At 51.2% G+C, this 21,285-nt stretch overlaps 1 protein-coding gene across 1 annotated transcript in view; it reads left to right on the plus strand.

The window, feature by feature from the left end:
• dnah6 (dynein, axonemal, heavy chain 6) overlaps positions 1-21,285 on the plus strand; it is a 522,203-nt gene that overhangs the window by 280,159 nt on the left and 220,759 nt on the right. Inside the window, exons 48-49 of the mRNA XM_072517256.1 lie at positions 5,830-5,970; positions 8,367-8,609. Of these exons, the coding sequence (XP_072373357.1) occupies positions 5,830-5,970; positions 8,367-8,609 (384 nt within the window). The remainder of the gene's footprint in view (positions 1-5,829; positions 5,971-8,366; positions 8,610-21,285) is intronic.

Genomic DNA, 21,285 nt, shown 5'->3' on the forward strand with positions numbered 1-21,285 from the left:
GGGAGGAGGAGGTGGTGTGGTCCGTCCCGGGTCCCCCTGTAGGGTAGGTCCGGGAACACCGCGACACCTCGGACTCCCCGCCCCTTCCGTCCCAGGCGCATCGGGTGGGCAACGGGCAGGACAGGCTGGCAGCTCACCATCCCAGTCGCCCGGGCCGCAGCCTGGCCCATCTAGGCCAGGACGCCCCAGGAAACGGCCGCCAAAGTGATCCAGTGTCAGAGGGCAGGAATCACAGGAGTCCACCTCCAGTTCTGCTGTACCGTCTGGAGAACCACGTAGACGTAGTCAAAGGGCCCGTAAGGCCAAACAATTAGACACTGATTAAGTTGGCATGGGTGCAGGGCACAGATGAGTTTTAGGGGCTAGGGCACGTGCATGAACTCCTTTGGTTATTAAAGTCAATGTTACACCTACAGAAGCTGCCTTTGTGCTCTGTCCAAAGCGTGCGGGGGTGTCATGTACGTTGAGCGCAAGTGTGTGTGTGAGGGGTGGTGTTACCTCAGCCCCAGATGAGTCTGCCCCGTTCCCCCTGGGCTGCCATCAACATCCCCCCGGGCAGAGGACGGGACCGTGCGCTGCAGTGTCACAGCCGCATGCAGGGATGGTCCGGGTGGATGGTGGTGCTGTGACCATGGGTCAGACATAGTCTAACGATGTGGAGCCAGGAGCTCACCGCAGGGCGGGTTGTCATCATCCTCCATGGCCTGCAATAGACACGCGTCCACCCGCAACTGTGTGACCCCGGCCCGTTGTGCCGCAGGTGGATCGGCAATGGGGGGGGGGTGTGTGCATGCGGGTGGGGTGGGTGGGGTTGGGGAGGGGGGTGAGGGTGCTGGGTGGGTGGATGGGTGGGGGGTGTGGGTGGTCGGCTGTTGCCATGGTGTGCGGTCTGTGGCCATACTACCCGATTCCCACGCCCATCTAGTCAGTGAAGCGGGCAGCTATCAGCCGGTAACGGTGGACAGTCACCCGCCTGTGTCTACCCTGTCTGCCCTGACCATTACCCCCATCCCCCTCATCTGGGAGGACTGCGCCTCTTCCTGCTGCTCCTCCACTCCGCCCTCCTCTGCCTGCGGCACATCGCCCCTCTGCTGGGCTATGTTGTGCAGGACGCAGCACACCACAATGATGCGGCCGACCCTATCTGACCGATACTGGAGGGCGCCCCCAGAGAGGTCCAGGCACCTGAAACGCATCTTCAGCACGCCAAAGCACCCCTCGATCACTCCCCTTGTCGCTACATGGGCATCATTGTAGCGGTTCTCCGCCTCATTGCGTGGCCTCCGTATAGGCGTCATCAGCCACGATCACAATGGGTAGCCCCTGTCGCCCAGCAACCAGCCCCTCAGCCGGAGATGGCGTCCCTCGTACATGCCGGGGATGGATGACCGCGACAACACGTATGAGTCGTGTACACTGCCTGGGTAACGGGCGCAGACGTGCAGGACCATCATGCGGTGGTCGCAGACCACCTGTATGTTCATCGAATAGGTCCCCTTCCTATTGGTGAACACGGCCCTGTTATCTGCAGGTGGCCGCACGGCGACGTGCATCCCATCAATCGCGCCCTGGACCATGGGGAACCCGGCCACGGCAGAGAAGCCCACGGCCCGGGCATCTTGGCTGGCCCGGTCCACGGGGAAGCGGATGTAGCGGTGCGCCATGGCATATAGGGCATCTGTCACTGCCCGGATGCACCGATGCACCGATGTCTGCGATATGCCGGACAGGTCCCCACTCGGTGTCTGGAATGACCCCGTTGCATAAAAGTTCAGGGCCACCGTAACCTTGACGGACACGGGGAGAGGGTGTCCCCCGCCAGTGCCACGCGGTGACAGGTGTGCCAGCAGGTGGCAGATGTGTGCCACGGTTTCCCGCCTCATCCGGAGTCTCCTCCTGCATTCCCGGTCTGTGAGGTCCTGGTATGACTGCCGGGGCCGGTATACACGGGGCGCCCTCGGGTGCCTCCGTTGCCATGGGGCCGCGACCTCCTCCTCCCCCTTCTCGTCCTGTCGGTCAGGTGTCCCTCCAGCCTGGGCGGCTGCCGCCTGTCCCTCTGCGGCAGCCTGCGCTGCCTCTCTGGCACGCTCCTCCTCCTCCTCCTCATCTAGGGCAACATAGACATTAGCGGCTGCCGCCACGGCGGCCAACATCGCTGGATGATCGGAAAACATGACGGCCTGGTGGGAGGGAGGGGAACGACGACATGTCATCATTGCCCATATCCCCTCCTCCCCGCAGCCAGGTGGCATGGACCGCATGGGTCCAACTGTTGGAGGCTGGCACCTGGCCAGGTGGACCAACTCACTTGCCCTCGCATCCCCCTCCCCAGCACGGACCTCCCATCCCCCTCCCCGGCACGGACCCCCCCAACCTCCTCCCCGGCACGGACCCCCCCCCCATCCCCCTCCCCAGCACGGACCCCCCATCCCCCTCCCCGGCACGGACCTCCCATCCCCCTCCCCGGCACGGACCCCCCCCAACCTCCTCCCCGGCACGGACCCCCCCCATCCCCCTCCCCGGCACGGACCCCCCATCCCCCTCCCCGGCACGGACCCCCCCAACCTCCTCCCCGGCACGGACCCCTCCATCCCCCTCCCCGACACGGACCCCCCCATCCCCCTCCCCGGCACAGACCCCCCCCAACCTCCTCCCCGGCACGGACCCCCCCAACCGTCTCCCCGGCACAGACCCCCCGCATCCTCCTCCCCGGCACGGACCCCCCCATCCCCGGCACGGACCCCCCCAACCTCCTCCCCGGCACGGACCCCCCCCCATCCCCCTCCCCAGCACGGACCCCCCATCCCCCTCCCCGGCACGGACCCCCCCAACCTCCTCCCCGGCACGGACCCCCCCATCCCCCTCCCTGGCACGGACCCCCATCCCCCTCCCCGGCACGGACCCCCCCCCCAACCTCCTCCCCGGCACGGACCCCCCCAACCTCCTCCCCGGCAAGGACCCCCCATCCCCCTCCCCGGCACGGACCCCCCCAACCTCCTCCCCGGCACGGAGCCCCCATCCCCCTCCCCGGCACGGACCCCCCCAACCTCCTCCCCGGCACGGACCCCCCCAACCTCCTCCCCGGCACGGAGCCCCCATCCCACTCCCCGGCATGGACCCCCCCCCAACCTCCTCCCCGGCACGGACCCCCCATCCTCCTCCCCGGCACGGACCCCCCTCCCGGCACTCCCCCGGAGCCCAGCCCACTCTAACCACCCCCCCCCCCCGCCGCAGACACACACACACATCCCGAGACACACCTCTCCCCACACATTCAGACTGCGGCCACGCCATCGCCTGCCCAGAGCCAACCCCCCAGGCCGTCACTCAGCTCCATGCTGGTCGGCGTGAACCTGGAGCACAGGGTCACGCCGATGAAAAGGAGGTTTAATTTACGTCGACGTGAACGGTGATCACGTCGACGGGACTTCGGCCCATCCGGAAGGGAGAATATCGGCAGGCCGAAAATCGGCTGCCTTGCGCAGACCCGTGCCATTCTCCGACGGCAGCGGCGCCATTAACGCCCCGCCGACTTTTCTCCCTTCGGAGACTTCGGCAACCGGCGGGGCGGGATTCACGGCGGCCAACGGCCATTCTCCGACCCTCTGGGGGGTCGAAGAATGACGCCCCAGATAACTAAGCCTTTCTCGGAAAAACACTTGTTGACCTAGACTCCATTCCGTAAGTGCAACCCAAACGTTTCACTTGAGATTTATTTGAAGCCGCACCCATTGTGCTGATGTCACAACGGGCTCAAAAGTTCTCCCAAATTCAGTAGAATGCTCCCAGACTCAAAAATGAGTGAAAATTGGCACAAGCAAGTGAAAATCATCAGAGGCCAAGGAAACACCAAACCCTCACCAGCACATTTCTTCTTTTGACTTCCAACTTATTTAACCATCATTCATGCACGCCAGGCATAGCTTGTCTAAGAACCTACAATTGAGGTAGCCTTTCAAATTTTAACGTGACATATTTTGTCAAAAATTGCATTTAAAGAGGCAAATTACAGAAAGCAAGTCTCAGTCAGGATAATTTACTTAAAAATTATCAAAAAATTGTAATTAATATACTTTTGCTCCCTGCTGCATCTGAAAATCTACAGTCAATGTTGAGGGACCAATGAACAAGCACAATTAGAGAATACTTGCTTTGGAGAGTCAGAGGCATGCCCAGTTCTGTGGGTGGAGATTCACTCGGATGCAGAGTTTGATGGAATATTGCTGAAGGTTGGTGAATCCCAGGCATATTGTAGTTAAATACACAACTCACTCATGCCTGAAATTCAATGATCTGTTCGGCTTCTTAACTTGTTTGTGCCCAGATTACCCAGATGTCCAATAACAAATGCGTGGGAATTTTGAGGCTGTCATGTTTAATGAAAATGATGTTTTTTTGCCTTGGGTATGTGGCTATAAATCTCACACATAGGATTTGCCCAGTGCTGACAGCTTTGTGTAAAAAGCCTATTCTTTGTGTTACGTGGCTCAGAGCGACACGGAAATCCCCATTAGGCACAATGCCAATATTTAAAAGTGGCATAGCGGAAAATATGTTATAACAAACTATAACTTTTTTCATTTACTTGTAAATGACAGAGACATTTTGACTTGTCAAGATTCTAACATATTCTTTGATTTGAATATCAGAAAAACAACCAGATTTCTTATTATAATTCCAAGCCCACAATCTCCACTGCATAGACTGACATGGGCGGTAGGTAGATGAGAACATAACCAACTCCAAGTTTCCGTCCAAGTCCCTCGTACACTATCACTCCTTAGACATATATCGCTGTTCCTTAATCGCCACCAGCTCGAAATCCTGGAACCCCCTAACTAAAAGCAACACCGTCATCATGGAGATGCCAGAGGTTCATGAAGACAGCCAACACCACTGTCTCAAAGGTAACTTGGGATGCTGGCCATGTCTATGATGTCCATGTCCCAAGAATAAATATACAATAGTGAAAAAAATTCCAATGATCACTTAGTCTTCATTTCTATTACACAGAATTACAATTAACCAAGTTATTTCCCCAACATTTCCATTATAAAAGATTTCAATAGGTCCAATTGTTCCTCAAATACTCACCCTGTATCGAATTTCTTTAGACTAAATCAAACCTCATTCACTTCCATTATTGTTTGAGGAATGAAAAGTTTCAGTCTGGTGATGAATGTGCTGGTCACAGAGTTCTTCAGTTGTACCATATTAGATGACGGATGTGCATTTACAGTGTGTGGAATAGATTGTTTGAAATGTTACCTGGATTATTTAAGTAACAAAGATCGGAATAAGGTTAAGGATTTTGGAAGTTCCACATGTTTCAGATTTGGGGGATGATAATACCCTTAAATCACTGAAAAATAGTCGTTCCTTGTAAAATCGCTGAAAAAAATTATTTTATTAGCATGGATGTCGTATCCAGTGAAATACCTTTACTGTTGAGGTGACTGTCATGTGAAACTTGACATGGAAACAACTAAGCCACCGTATTTTAGAAAACTGTGAACTTACAATTTACACAGCCTGGACACTATTACATTCCGTTAATGAATCCTAATATTTCCCACAGACAGTGCCCCCTGGTCGGAATTGAACCCGGGTCCCAGGCTCTGTGAGGCAGAAGTGATAACCACTGTGCTACCATGCCATCCATTGTCGCAATTATGTCATTCATTTTGACCAATTCATTAAATTTTTCACTCGAGATCTTTCTTCAACAAGTCCTTGCTGATTTGTCATTATGCAGTCATTATATAATGAAGAAAATTCAGTGTGTAGGAAAGACATATGCATCCATTAATTGTTTGTCCTTTTTTTCAGGTCTTTCAATTTTTTATCAACCGTGTTCGGCAGAAGCTGCACATTGTGCTGTGCATGAGTCCTGTTGGTGACGCATTTCGAGCTCGGTGTCGAATGTTTCCATCCCTTGTAAACTGTTGTACCATTGACTGGTTTGTGCAGGTATGTGGTAACTTGCTAAAACATTACTAACCTCCAGCATTTCTCATATTTAACTGTTTCATTTTTAAAGGGGAATAGAAAACACAGCGTTTAAAAAGCTTACAAGGGCACCATTGCCTCGTGCACACTGAAAAGCAGGAAAGTAGGCAAGTAAAATTTGTATCTAAAAACGCACTGGTCGCCCAAAGCCCTCTTAATTCTCAATGGGCAAACAGTGCTTCTACCCCAAAATAGAATTTTATTTAATTATTTAAGATGAAGGTCCATCGTTGACCCCGAAGCTGGACCTTGAGCGGCATTTCTAGTAGTCCTGAAAGCGACCATTGCAGGCCACTTCAAAATTGGACACAAATTGTGGTCTTTCTGGGGCAGAATTCTCCATTACTGAGGCTATGTGCCGGCGCCAACGGAGAATCCACGGGTGATTCATGACGGGAAAAACGGCATGAACTCCTCACCAATTCCGGTACCTGTGGGAGGCTAGCACCGGCGCCACCCGTGGATCGTGTGGAATATGGCCGGAGAGTCGCCAGGTTTCGGGCTGTGCATGCACGTCTGACGAGCTGCACCAGTCGTGCCAGAAAACATGGCACTGGCCATGTTGGAACCCTAACCTGTCCACCCTGACCCCACAACCCACCCCCTGGCCATCCCCCACCACTCACCCCGGCCCTAACAGAAGCCCACCTCCCGGCCAGCAGCACGGATCTCGGAGCAGTGTAGCGGCGCTGGACACTGTCCACCGGCATGCCAAGTTCAGACTGCTGAGATCACACGTGGCCCGCGCAGTCGTGAACTCGGCCCATCGGGGGCAGAGCATCGCTGGTGGGCTGGCCGATGACGTGCAATGGCGTTGCGACGGCGTGCAGCACGGGTCCCAATGATGCCGATTTGGAGGGGGTGGAGCATCGCGAACTGGCGCCTGTCACGAATCCGGCGTTGGAAGCCATTCTCCGCCGATCGCCAATCCTGATTTTGGCATCGGTCGATGGAGAATTCCGCCCCTAATTTCTCCACCCATGCCTGCACACTCCATTTCCCTCTGAATACCCGGCTTCAGGGCTCTTGACAATCCATTCAGCTGATAGTGCAAATCAACGCCCCCATTGTCCACTTGTGTACGATAATCAGCCCGTGCACGTTGAAATAACATTGAAGAAATGTAATGCTCTAGTCGCTTAGGTTTAGATGCAACCTCTGGTGATAATCTGGTTTCAAAAATATATTACTTAAGAGTGAAACAATTTCTCGGGGAATTTATGTTCTTGGCCCTGAACATTGGCCTCCACATATCTCACCACTTATACTCAAGAAGATGGATAAGTAGCTGTGCGTAACTGAGAAACGTTATTGAGAGCCATGTGAAAATAGTCCATGGTGACCCTTCCTCTGATTTCCAGTACTCCTGTTTAAGATAATGGTGATTTTTGGCGACAAAAATCCACCGACCAGTGGTCCAGGCACTTAGGCTGAGCACTGACTCCCAAGAGTCTTGGTTGCGAACCCCAGTGAATTTTCCGAGGTGAAGCTGTTGTCAGGCAGAATTCCTGACCTATGCTGAGTGGATGAAGAACCATATATTGTGGAATTGTATAGCTATGTCATTCCACAAATGCTGAAGGGGAATGTTTGTGGTTATCAAAGGTGTATCTTTGTTGTACTGACTTTGTACTGACCTTTTATTTACAGCATCATTTGGTTGCTGATTCATGTTTAATTTGCATTGGTTTTGAATCGTGTTGAAGTAAAAGTTACAAAAAGTGAAATCTTGTTGGAGGAAAAGCAGAAAATTTGGTTATTTTGGTTTACGGTTTCCCCAGAGGGATTGTAGCAGTACACTCACATTGCACACGGTCAAGAGGGTTTCTCATCATTGCAACTGGAGTTCCCATTGAGCCCACCCCACATCGCCGGGAAACCCACGATGAGAGTGAGCCGTGGCAGAGACAGGAAGATCCCGCGGACGTGGACTGCTGGATGATCTCTCCCCATTTTTCTGGTCCTTTAATTATAGTATTTTAAGTAGATTTTTAAAAATTTACACACATTGAGATCAGCTTTATATTTTTTGTTTATATTTATGAAATGTTATGGTTTAACTTAAATTAAGCAATGAAAGAAAACCTCCCTGACTGCAAATTCTTTAACATGCAATTCCAGGTATACAACAATAATGAACTCCGTTTTCAATGGTTAGTGATGATTGTATCTGCCCACCTTTCTAGATCCACCCTGAGCTTGTCTCATATAGATTGTTCCAATCTGTTAAAATTTCAAGTGTGGTGTGCTGTGAGATTCGACTCATCATGAATAAACAGTGAATTGAAAAATGCTATTAATATGTTTTTGTCAATAAAGTGATGGAGAAGTAATTCAACTTATCCTTTTTCTCTCAGTGGCCGCGAGAAGCTCTTCTTTCTGTGTCAAAGAACTTCTTTGCAAACATTGACCTTGGCAGTGATGAAATGAAGGAGAAGTTTTCTGAAATGTGTGTACAAGTCCACACAAGTGTGAATGATAAGGCAGAACAATATTATGCTGAGCTGCGACGGAGGTACTATACGACACCCACATCTTACCTCGAGCTGATTAACCTGTACTTGGCCATGCTAGAGGAGAAACGGAAGGAACTCATTTCGGTAAAGCTGCAGTCTTTGAAGTTACTCCACAAAGGTTCTGGTGATGTCACACCTTTTTTCAACTGTCATTTAAGTAAAAACATAAAATCAGTCTTTAAAATACGATAGACAGCAATTCAGGAGTTGTTTGATTTCTTGAACGTCCATTTGAAATGTTCAAGCAACATAGTCAGACCAGCATTGCTCCTTACAGAGGTAAGAAATATGAGAAATGAATACAGAACAAGTTAAAGTCCAAAGAAAGGCCTCGTCCGCAGTTCCCCAGCATCGCAAATGTCAGCCTTCAGCCAATTTGATTCACTCCACACGATATCAAGAAACGGCTGAAGGCAATGGATACTGCAAAGGATGTGGACCCTGACCACAGAACATAGAACAGTACAGCACAGAACAGGCCCTTCGGCCCTCGATGTTGTGCCGAGCCTTGTTCGAAACTAAGATCAAGCTATCCCACTCCCTGTCATTCTGGTGTGCTCCATGTGCCTATCCAATAACCGCTTGAAAGTTCCTGAAGTGTCCAACTCCACTCTCACAGCAGGCAATCCATTCCACACTCTAACCACTCTCTGAGTAAAGAACCTACCTTGGACATCCCTCCTATATCTCCCACCCTGAACCTTATGGTTATGCCCCCTTGTAACAGCTACATCCACCCAAGGAAATAGTCTCTGAACGTCCACTCTATCTATTCCCCTCATCATCTTATAAACCTCTATTAAGTCGCCTCTTATCCTCCTCCACTCCAAAGAGAAAAGCCCTAGCTCCCTCAACCTTTCCTCATAAGACCTATCCTGCAAACCAAGCAGCATCCTGGTAAATCTCCTTTGCACCCTTTCCAATGCTTCCACATCCTTCCTATAGTGAGGTGACCAGAACTGCACACAATACTCCAAATGTGGTCTCACCAGGGTCATGTGCAGTTGCAGCATAACCCCGTGGCTCTTAAACTCAAGCACCCTGTTAATAAACGCTAACACACTATAGGCCTTCTTCACGGCTCTGTCCACTTGAGTGGCAACCTTCAGAGATCTATGGACATGAACCCCAAGATCTCTCTGTTCCTCCACATTCTTCAGAACCCTACCGTTGACCCTGTAATCCACATTCAAATTTTTCCTACCAAAATGAATCACCTCGCACTTATCAGGGTTAAACTCCATCTATTTTTCGGCCCAGCTCTGCATCCTATCAATGTCTCTTTGCAGCCTGCAAAGCCCTCCACCTCATCCACTACTCCACCAATCTTGGTGTCATCAGCAAATTTACTGACCCACCCTTCAGCCCCCTCCTCCAAGTCATTGATAAAAATCACAAATAGCAGAGGATCCAGCACTGATCCCTGTGGAACACCCGCTGATAACGGCAATAGTACTCTTGAATAGAAGACTTCTGCTCCAGAACTTGCCACGCCTCTAGCCGAGCTGTTCCAGTACAGCTACAACACTGGCACCTACACATTAATGTGTAAAATTGTCCAGGTATGTCCTGTACACAATAAACAGGACAAATCCAACCTGACCAATTACCGCCCGATCAATCTAGTCTTGATCATCAGTGAAGTAATTGAAGGGGCCACCAACATTGCCATCAAGCAGCATTTACTCAGCAGTAACCTGCTCACTGATGCTCAGTTTGTTTTCTGCCATGTTCACTCAGTTCTTGACCTCATTACAGCCTTGGTTCAAACATGGACAAAGAGCTGAACTCCAGAGGTGAGGTGAGAATTCGATATTGTTTCATGCGGTGTGGGCGTCACTGCTAATCCCTAATTGTGCTTGAGGGGGCATTTCAGAATCAACCACATTGCTGTGGATCTGGAGTAACGTGTAGGCCAGACCAGGTAAGGATCACAGGTTTCCTTCCCTGAAGGATAGAGTAAACCAGATGAGTTTTTACGACAATCGACAATAGTTTCATGGTCATCTTTCGACTTTTGATTCCAGATTTCTATTCAATTCAAATTTCACCATCTACCATGGTGGGATTTGAACCTGGGTTCCCTGGGCATTACACTGGGTCTGTAGTTTACTAGTCCAGTGACAATGCCACAACTCCACCACCCATTCAATGATGGCTTAGCCTGGTTTTATACAAGGGTCCTTTCGCGTGTGAGACTAATGTGATAACCATTACATTAAAAGAGAGTGCTAACCTTTGACATCAAGGCAGCATTTGATCAAGTGTGGCATCAAGGAGCCTGACCAAAACTGGAGTCAATGGCAATTAGGGGAAAACTCTCCATTGAGGGCCCATGAGGGAGAGGATGCCAACCAGGAGGCAATGGTGATCTCCAGACAAGGCAGATGAACTGGGGGTGTGCTCATTGCTGCGAGATTTATGGAGGATTATGAGATCCAGTGTAGATATCCTATTATCTTCATATGCCTTCTGTGAGTATTGCTCTGATGACAACGTGTGACTGCTGGCAGCGCACACCCTCTATGATAAGGCTCCTGTCATGGGGACATAGTGGTTGTCCTTAGATCCTACATTGCAGCAGGATGATGACAACTTGCAGTGGGGACAGTGCATAGATCCTCACAGAGCTTTTATGAATGTCTGACTCCTATCTGGCTGATGGCAGCTTCTTGCTCCCAATGTCTAGTGTCATATCATGGGTGATGCAGCGGGGAAAGTTTCACCTCTCCTGATCTTAAGCCATCCTTTGTGAGCTGTCCCCTTGGGGTTCCGTGTCACTGACATCTGAAACAAATGGGATGGGGAGCCAGCCACACCTCAAACGGTGCAGAGAGCACACATGGACAATGATTGGAATGGGTGACGCTAGCCCTGCACATTGTGGCGGACATCCTCATTCCCTACAAGAGATAGGCATGACTGATCTGTTCAGTCACTGCGAAGGGACACCACCAATGTGCTGCCAATCTTCCACAAAGTCCATGGAGGAAGCCTTGGACTGAGAATCCTGCCTTTTTCTGGTGCAGGAATCCAGTTTTCAGGTCAGGACTACAAGAACACAGCTCATCAGTACCAGGAGCAATAGAAAGTGTGCAATTAGTAGTTTATTTACAGAGGTGAAAGTTATGTACAAGTACTGTTGCTCTTTTTAGCCTTAGTTTATTAGCTCTGATTATGTCACCTTTGCTCACGAGTCACCAGGTATCTTTCTGATACCGCCACGTGGTTCAAGCTCGAGTTATGATTAATAATACAACACACCACTTAGTAAGATTGAAATCAACGGTCATTTATTATATATACAGCAATAAATACTTATTCAATAATCCTACTATCTATATAGAAACCTATCACTACTAGCCAATACTTAACTTTAGGAAGGGCCCACCAGGTCAGGGAAACGAATGGCTTATCGAATCGGATCTGGCCCGCGGGATTCAAAAAGGCTGATACAGGTCGATGGCTAGGAGTCTTTATCGGGTAGCGATCGCTGGAGTCAAACTTACTGTTTCTGGTTGATGTTCTTGCGAAGGTCTTGAGCAGGAGAAGAAGGGAGAGAGAGAGAGATCTGAACTTGGCACCTCACTTTATAGGGCCCAGGGGCTTCCCGCCTCTTGGGGCGGCCCTTGACCCTGAGTCCCAAGTGATTGGATTTGTTCCCTGATCACTGGGTTCGATATATCCAATAACGGGGCGATTCCCCGATCGGGGGGTGGTCGTTCACCTGTCTTTGTTTCGGCCACTGCAGGCGCCGACAGGTCTGGCCTGGCATTCAATTGCTAATATGTTCCAATTGTTCCCGGGGATAGCCGATTAAACTGCAGATGTCTGCGTTGATATGCTGCTAATGGTCTTGAGTATCGATCTGGGCCGACATCCCCAGAGCTGAATATGCTATTCTGTCTGCAGCTGTCCGTTTGTGTCCTGTTGGCTGCTTTTCCCATCAGCCTTTCCGGTTAGCCATTTTAAATCGGGTTTTGGCCAAATTAATAGGGAATCAGCCATTTTAGGTGGCTACAGTACTTAACACCCATGTTCACGCTGTGCAACTAGAGCTTCTTAACCTTTCTAACCCTGCCGCCAACCCCAACATCCACAGTGGACGTGGAGGCAGCCTGCTGTCTGCCATATCCTGTTGTCTATGATGACCTTGGTGGGTGTTCTCTGGAAGGCTGTGACTTAGAGGGCCCAAGTCTGCTTTTGGGGACGTGCTGTGTGGCAGTGCGACCCTCCTTGGCCTGCTGCAATGTTTCAGTAAAGCCCAGTGCAAACTAAAGGAACAGCACCTCATCTTCTGATTAGGCACAATACAGCTTTCCGGAATTAACGTTGAGTTCAACAACTTCAGACTGTGAACTCTCTCCTCCACCTTCACCCCATTTTTATTTCTATCAATTTATTTTAATTTCTTCCATTGATTTGTTTTCACCTGACCATTGTTCCTCCTCCCCCCACTCCACTTGGGCCAACTGTTCCTAGTGGCCCTTTGACACACTGCTCACCTTTGTTCTGCCATTCACACATTCTAATCACTTTATGTTCCCCTATCAGCTCACTTCTTAGCCTTAATCACCCCCATTTACATTCCTTTTGTCTTCTGTCCTCAACATCTTTGTCAATCTCCACCGATTGCTGCCCCTCTACTGCCCCACCGCTCCACGCTCCCCCCCCCCCCCCCCCCCCCCCCCCGCCCCCCCACTACTACAGTATAAATCTGACCCTATTTCCAGTTCTCTCGAGCTTTAACAAAGAGTCATTCAGACTGGAAACGTTAGCTCCCTTCTCTCTCCATAGATGCTGTCAGACCTGCTGAGATTGTCCAGTATTTTCTGTTTCTGTTTCAGATTCCAGCATCTGCAGTAATTTGTTGTTATCCCCGCTATCAGTATTTAGTGAGCCAACATTGCACCTGACCATCAGCTTTCCCTTTATGTAACTATAAAACCTCTTATTGATATTGATGTCCCTTTCAAGTTTCCTTTCATAATCCCTTTTAGTAGCCCTTACAAGCTGCTTTGTAGCCCTTGGCTATTCTTTGTATCTCTCCCATTTGGTAGGATCTGTGCTGTTCTTTGCATTTTTTAAGCCCTTTCTTTGAGTTTTATGCTGTCCCTCCTCTCTTTAGCTGTCCATCCACAGTTTTTTTCTGTGAAATCACACCCCTTTTTGACGCTAGTTGCTGTCATAATATACACACAGGTATATGATGGTGCACAGACAGGCAGTGATTGACACACAGGATGACCAGTGAACACACAGAACACAGCAGCCAATCACAAGACAGCACACGACCACTATAAAGCCAGAGGGCACTAGTTTTCCCGCTCTATTGGGATCCAGCCACTGAGACAGTCAGAGCCTGTGAGCAGCACCTAGAACATATACCATGTGGTAGTAAGATAGTCTGGTCAGATTAGCCTCAGGTCTCCAGTCAAGTCAGCATAGTGTCAACTCACAGTTAAAGTGTGTATGATAGTTAAGAGTTCAATAAAATGGCTTCCGGGTGCGGCGATGACCAGCTAAGTCGCACGTTTCGGCAGCTCCCGGTGGAACGGACTTTCGCGCTCTTGATAGGAGCCCAACGGCAATTTTAACGGCTAAAAACACCGTGCGGTAAACCAGAAGGGTGTTCCCCCTGGACACGGATGGAAAAAGGAGAGGAAAGTGGCCGGATTGCAGCGGATCCTTTGGAACAACGGCAAGGAAGGCAAGCAGAAACCAAGATGGCGTCGGAAGGTGGCAGTCTCATATGGGGCCCTGAACAACAAGAGTTCTTGAAACGCTGCGTGGAGGAGATAAAAAAGGAAATGAAGAAAGAGTTGTTGGCCCCGATATTACAGGCGATTGAAGGGCTGAAAGAGGAACAAAAGACCCAGGAGCAGGAGCTTCGGGTCGTGAAGGCGAAAGCAGCAGAGAATGAGAACGATATACAGGGCCTGGTGGTGAAGTCGGAGATACAGGAGGCACACCAGAAACGATCTGTGGAGAGGTTGGAGGCACTGGAAAATAACGCAAGGAGGAACAACTTGAGGATTCTTGGCCTTCCTGAAGGTGTGGAGGGGGCGGACGTCGGGGCATATGTGAGCACGATGCTGCACTCGTTAATGGGAGCGGAGGCCCCGACGGGTCCGTTGGAGGTGGAGGGAGCATACCGAGTTATGGTGCGAGGATCGAGAGCAGGAGAAACTCCCAGAGCCATAGTGGTGAGATTCCTCCGTTTTAAGGATAGAGAAATGGTCCTTAGATGGGCGAAGAAAACTCGGTGTAGTAAATGGGAGAACGCGGTGATCCGCGTTTATCAAGATTGGAGTGCGGAGGTGGCGAGAAGGAGGGCGAGCTTTAATCGGGCCAAAGCGGTACTTCACAAAAAGAAGATAAAATTTGGAATGCTGCAACCGGCAAGACTGTGGGTCACATATCAAGGGAGGCACCACTACTTTGAGACGGCGGATGAAGCGTGGACTTTTATTGTAGAAGAAAAATTGGAATGAGTGGATTATGAAAATGAACGTTTGGACAAAGTGGTGGGGCGAATGGGGGGGGGGCGAAGAGGGGTTTTATGTTTTAATCCTGCGGTATGGTAACTTTTCTCTCTCCCACAGGTGGTGATGGGGGGAGGTGGGGAGGGAGAGGAGATGGGGCGTTGGCCATGGGAGGTGGGGCCGAGGGAGAGGCGCGGGCTTGGTTCCCGCGCTAGGATAATTATGGCGGGAATAGAGAAGCAGGAAGGAGGGGGCGTCGCACGGTGCGAGCCGTGATCACGGGGGGAAGCCGAGGTCAGCCAGAGTTTGCTGACTTCTGGGAGCAACATGGGGGGAGTAATTACGCTAGCGGGGGGTCTAGCGGTGGGGGGGGGGGGGGGGGGGAGGGGGGAATTACTGGGTTGCTGCTGCCGGGGAAAGGGGGGAGTGGGTACGGGAAAGGATGGGCGGGGGGGCACCGTCTGGGAGAGATACAGCTGCGTGGGAACTGGGTGAGAAGCTGGAAAAAGATGATGGCTAATCGGCAAGGGGGGGGGGTGGGAAGCCCCCCAACACGGCTGATCACGTGGAACGTGAGGGGGCTTAACGGGCCGATAAAGAGGGCACGAGTACTCGCACACCTTAAGAAACTTAAAGCAGATGTGGTTATCTTACAGGAAACGCACCTGAAACTGATAGACCAAGTTAGGCTGCGCAAAGGATAGGTGGGGCAGGTGTTCCATTCGGGGCTGGATGCGAAAAACAGGGGGGTGGCTATATTAGTGGGGAAGCGGGCAATGTTCGAGGCAAAGACTATAGTGGCGGATAACGGGGGCAGATACGTGATGGTGAGTGGCAAATTACAGGGAGAGATGGTGGTTTTGGCAAACGTGTATGCCCCGAACTGGGACGATGCCAACTTTATGAGGCGAATGCTAGGACGCATCCCGGACCTAGAGACGGGAAAGCTGATAATGGGGGGAGATTTTAACACGGTGTTGGAACCAAGGCTGGATAGGTCGAAGTCCAGGACTGGTAGGAGGCTGGCAGCAGCCAAGGTGCTTAAGGATTTTATGGAGCAGATGGGAGGGGTGGACCCGTGGAGATTCAGTAGACCGAGGAGTAAGGAGTTCTCGTTTTTCTCCTATGTCCATAAAGTCTATTCACGCATAGACTTTTTTGTGTTGGGTAGGGCATTGATCCCGAGGGTGAGGGGAACGGAATATACGGCTATAGCCATTTCGGATCATGCCCCACACTGGGTAGACTTGGAGATAGGGGAGGAAACAAGAGGGCGCCCACCCTGGAGAATGGACATGGGACTAATGGCAGATGAGGGGGTGTGCCGAAGGGTGAGGGGATGCATTGAAAAGTACTTGGAACTCAATGACAATGGGGAGGTTCAGGTGGGAGTGGTCTGGGAGGCGTTGAAGGCGGTAGTGAGGGGGGAGCTGATATCAATAAGGACACATAAAGGGAAGCAGGAGAGTAAGGAACGGGAGCGGTTGCTGCAAGAACTTTTAAGGGTGGACAGACAATATGCGGAAGCACCGGAGGAGGGACTGTACAGGGAAAGGCAAAGGCTGCATGTGGAATTTGACTTGCTGACTACAGGCACTGCAGAGGAAGGCGCAGGGTGTACAGTATGAATATGGAGAGAAGGCGAGCAGATTGCTGGCACACCAATTGAGGAAAAGGGGAGCAGCGAGGGAAATAGGGGGGATGAGGGACGAGGAAGGAGAGACGGAGCGGGGAGCGGAGAGAGTGAATGAAGTGTTCAAGACATTTTATAAAAAATTGTATGAAGCTCAACCCCCGGATGGGAGGGAGAGAATGATGGATTTTTTGGATCGGCTGGAAATTCCCAAGGTGGAAGAGCAGGAAAGGGCGGGACTGGGAGCACAGATCACGGTAGAAGAAGTGGTGAAAGGAATTAGGAACATGCAGACGGGAAAGGCCCCGGGACCGGATGGATTCCCAGTTGAATTTTATAGAAAATATTTGGACTTGCTCGCCCCGCTACTGACGAGGACCTTTAACGAGGCAAAGGAAAGGGGACAACTGCCCCCGACTATGTCAGAAGCAACGATATCGCTTCTCTTAAAGAAGGAAAAGGATCCGCTACAATGCGGGTCCTACAGACCAATTTCCCTCCTAAATGTGGATGCCAAGGTCCTGGCCAAGGTAATGGCAATGAGAATAGAGGAATGTGTCCCGGGGGTGGTTCATGAGGACCAAACTGGGTTTGTGAAGGGGAGACAGCTGAACACGAATATACGGAGGCTGTTAGGGGTAATGATGATGGCCCCACCAGAGGGTGAAACGGAGATAGTAGTGGCGATGGATGCCGAGAAAGCATTTGATAGAGTGGAATGAGATTATCTGTGGGAGGTGTTGAGGAGATTCGGGTTTGGAGAGGGGTATGTTAGATGGGTGCAGCTGTTGTATAGGGCCCCAGTGGCGAGTGTGGTCACGAATGGACGGGGATCGGCATATTTTCGGCTCCATAGAGGGACAAGGCAGGGATGTCCTCTGTCCCCATTACTGTTTGCACTGGCGATTGAGCCCCTGGCGATAGCGCTGAGAGGTTCCAGGAGATGGAGGGGAATACTTAGGGGAGGAGAAGAACACCGGGTATCTTTATATGCGGATGATCTGCTACTATATGTGGCGGATCCAGCGGAGGGGATGCCAGAAATAATGCGGATACTTGGGGAGTTTGGGGATTTTTCAGGGTATAAATTGAACATGGGGAAGAATGAGCTGTTTGTGGTGCATCCAGGGGAGCAGAGTAGAGAAATAGAAGACCTACCGTTGAGGAAGGTAACAAGAGACTTTCGTTACCTGGGGATCCAGATAGCTAAGAATTGGGGCACATTGCACAGGCTAAATTTGACGCGGTTGGTGGAACAGATGGAGGAAGATTTCAAGAGATGGGATATGGTAGCATTGTCAATGGCAGGGAGGGTGCAGGCGGTTAAGGTGGTGGTCCTCCCGAGATTCCTCTTTGTGTTTCAGTGCCTCCCGGTGGTGATCACGAAGGCTTTTTTCAAAAGGATAGAAAAGAGTATCATGGGTTTTGTTTGGGCCGGGAAGACTCCGAGAGTGAAGAAGGGATTCTTACAGCGTAGTAGGGATAGGGGGGGGCTGGCACTACCGAGCCTAAGTGAGTATTATTGGGCCGCTAATATTTCAATGGTGAGTAAGTGGATGGGGGAGGAGGAAGGAGCGGCGTGGAAGAGATTAGAGAGGGCGTCCTGTAGGGGGACCAGCCTGCAGGCTATGGTGACAGCCCCATTGCCGTTCTCACCAAGGAACTATACCACGAGTCCGGTGGTGGTAGCTACACTGAAGATTTGGGGACAGTGGAGACGACATAGGGGAAAGACCGGAGCATTGGGGGGGTCCCCGATAAGAAACAACCATAGGTTTGCCCCGGGGGGAATGGATGGGGGATATGGAATGTGGCAAAGAGCAGGAATAACGCAATTGAAAGATCTATTTGTGGATGGGAAGTTTGCGAGTCTGGGAGCGCTGACTGAGAAATATGGGTTGCCCCAAGGGAATGCATTTAGGTACATTCAATTGAGGGCTTTTGCGAGGCAACAGGTGAGGGAATTCCCGCAGCTCCCGACACAAGAGGTGCAGGACAGAGTCATCTCAAAGAAATGGGTGGGGGATGGTAAGGTGTCGGATATATATAGGGAAATGAGGGACGAAGGGGAGAATATGGTGGACGAACTAAAAGGGAAATGGGAAGAAGAGCTAGGGGAGGAGATTGAGGAGGGGCTGTGGGCAGATGCCCTAAACAGGGTAAACTCGTCGTCCTCGTGCGCCAGGCTAAGCCTGATTCAGTTTAAGGTATTACACAGGGCACACATGACTGGAACACGGCTCAGTAAATTTTTTGGGGTGGAGGATAGGTGCTCGAGAAGCCCAGCGAATCATACCCATATGTTCTGGTCATGCCCGGCACTACAGGGGTTTTGGATGGGGGTGACAAAGGTGCTTTCGAAAGTAGTAGGAGTCCGGGTCGAACCAAGCTGGGGGTTGGCTATATTTGGGGTTGCACAAGAGCCGGGAGTGCAGGAGGCGAGAGAGGCCGATGTTTTGGCCTTTGCGTCCCTAGTAGCCCGGCGCAGGATATTGCTAATGTGGAAAGAAGCCAAGCCCCTGGGGGTGGAGACCTGGATAAATGATATGGCGGGGTTCATAAAGTTAGAGCGGATTAAGTTCGTCCTAAGGGGGTCGGCTCAAGGGTTCACCAGGCGGTGGCAACCGTTCGTCGAATATCTTGCGGAAAGATAGATGGGGGAAAAAAGAAGGCAGCAGCAGCAGCCCAGGACTTGGGGTGGGGGGGGGGGGGGGGTGGGTGGGGGGGGGGGGGAGGGGTGGGGGGGGGGTGGGTGGGGGGGTATAGCCTGTGACAAGGCAGTTGCCAATTCGGGCTAGTTTTCATTTTTGTTATTTAATATTTATTTATTTGTTGTTTTTTGTTTATATAAAAAAGGTCATTATTATCTGTATTGTTATAATGTTGTGTAAAGGATGCACAATGTACTGTGTTAGTTGACCAAAAATTTTCAATAAAATATTTATTAAAAAAAAAAAAGAGTTCAATAAAATCGAGTTGCATTTCTTCAAGTGTTGGAAGCCTGTCTCACTCACTGCTGCAGTAAACGCAGTCCTCGCAGACCCGGCATACCCAACACATCATCATGGTACCAGTGAGAGTTTGATGGACCTACCTTGTGATAGTCTGCCTTTGACCAGCAATCAGCCATCCGGTAACATGGACATCACCCCCCCCCCCCACCCCCCCCGCAGCTCCGCATCGCCGGCAACCTCGGTGCTAATTGGAAGATTTTCAAGCAGAAGTTCCAGCAGATCTTGACGCCACCGACCTCGAAACCGCATCGGATTCCAGGAAGATCGCTCTCTTCCTCTCTACAGCCGGGGACCACGCTATCCACATCTTCAACTCCCTCACCTTTGCTGAAGGCGAGGACAAGACAAAGTTTAAAATAGTCTTGCTGAAGGTCGACAGCCACTGTGACATCAAAGTCAACGAGAGCTTTGAACGCTATGTGTTCCTGCAGAGGCTTCAGGGTGAGGATGAACCTTTTCAGTCCTTCTTAACCCATCTCCGTATCCTCGCGCAGTTCTGCAACTACGGCTCCACTTCCGACTCCATGATCCGCGACCAGATCATTTTCGGTGTCCACTCCGATCCCCTTCACCAGCAGCTCCTTAAAGTTAAGCAGCTCACCCTTACCATCGCCATCGAAACCTGCATCCTCCACGAGCACGCTAACAACCGGTACTCCCATATCAAGGCGGCAGAGATGGCGCGGCAAGGCCCCCACGATGCGGAGCGGGTGCAGGCCTTAGAACATCTCCAGGGCCTGAGTCTGGATGAGGGTGGCCATTTCGCGCGCTTTTCCCGGGCTCCTGCGCATGCGCGGCACGACCAAGGGGACAGCGAGACCGACAACCGAACTGCGCAGGTGTGCACATCGTTCGACTGCACCATGCATGTGCGGTGGCGCATGGAGCGCCCTGACGTCGGCGCCATGATGTGCAACAACTGTGGCTCCGCCCATTTAAAGCGGCAATGTCCCGCGAAATCTCAAAGTTGTCTCCAGTCTGGCAAGCTTGGCCACTACGCAGCCCTGTGCAGATCTGCTCAGCTGCCCAATACACAGCGATCCCAGTCGCAGCGCAGGAATGTCCAGTCAGTACAGCAACCCGTTGCAGACTCCGATTCCGACATGGTTCCAGATTCTGACACCGAGGGCCTCACATCCCCGTTCCGGGTGGGCATCATCACCAAGCATACGATGCTTTCAGCGAAGAAGGTGAAACAACTCCCAGTGATAAGCATTGATCCGGACGATGAGTGGTGTGCCAACCTTACGGTCAACAAGGCTCGCATATGCTTCAGGCTGGACATCGGCGCTTCAGCAAACCTCATTTCAAAGTCTGACCTTGACACTATCCGTGTCAAGTCAAGCATTCTTCCACCGGCCTGCCAGCTCCTTGACTACAATGGCAATGCTATTGCTGCCAGTGGCTCATGCCAGCTTGCGGTATCCCACCGTAGGAACCAACAGAGCTTCCCTGCTCGGTGCTCGGGCCTGCAAAATCCTGAATCTTGTGCAGCGGGTTCACACCATGTTGTCCGCAGAGGCAACGGCCTCGCCAGATGTCAACTTCCAAGCCCAATTAGATGACATCATAACACAATACCACAGCGTCTTTGAAGGTCTGGGTACACTACCTTACCGATAGAAAAT

This window comes from Scyliorhinus torazame, chromosome 9 (assembly GCF_047496885.1).
Source record: "Scyliorhinus torazame isolate Kashiwa2021f chromosome 9, sScyTor2.1, whole genome shotgun sequence".
NCBI lineage: Eukaryota > Metazoa > Chordata > Chondrichthyes > Carcharhiniformes > Scyliorhinidae > Scyliorhinus > Scyliorhinus torazame.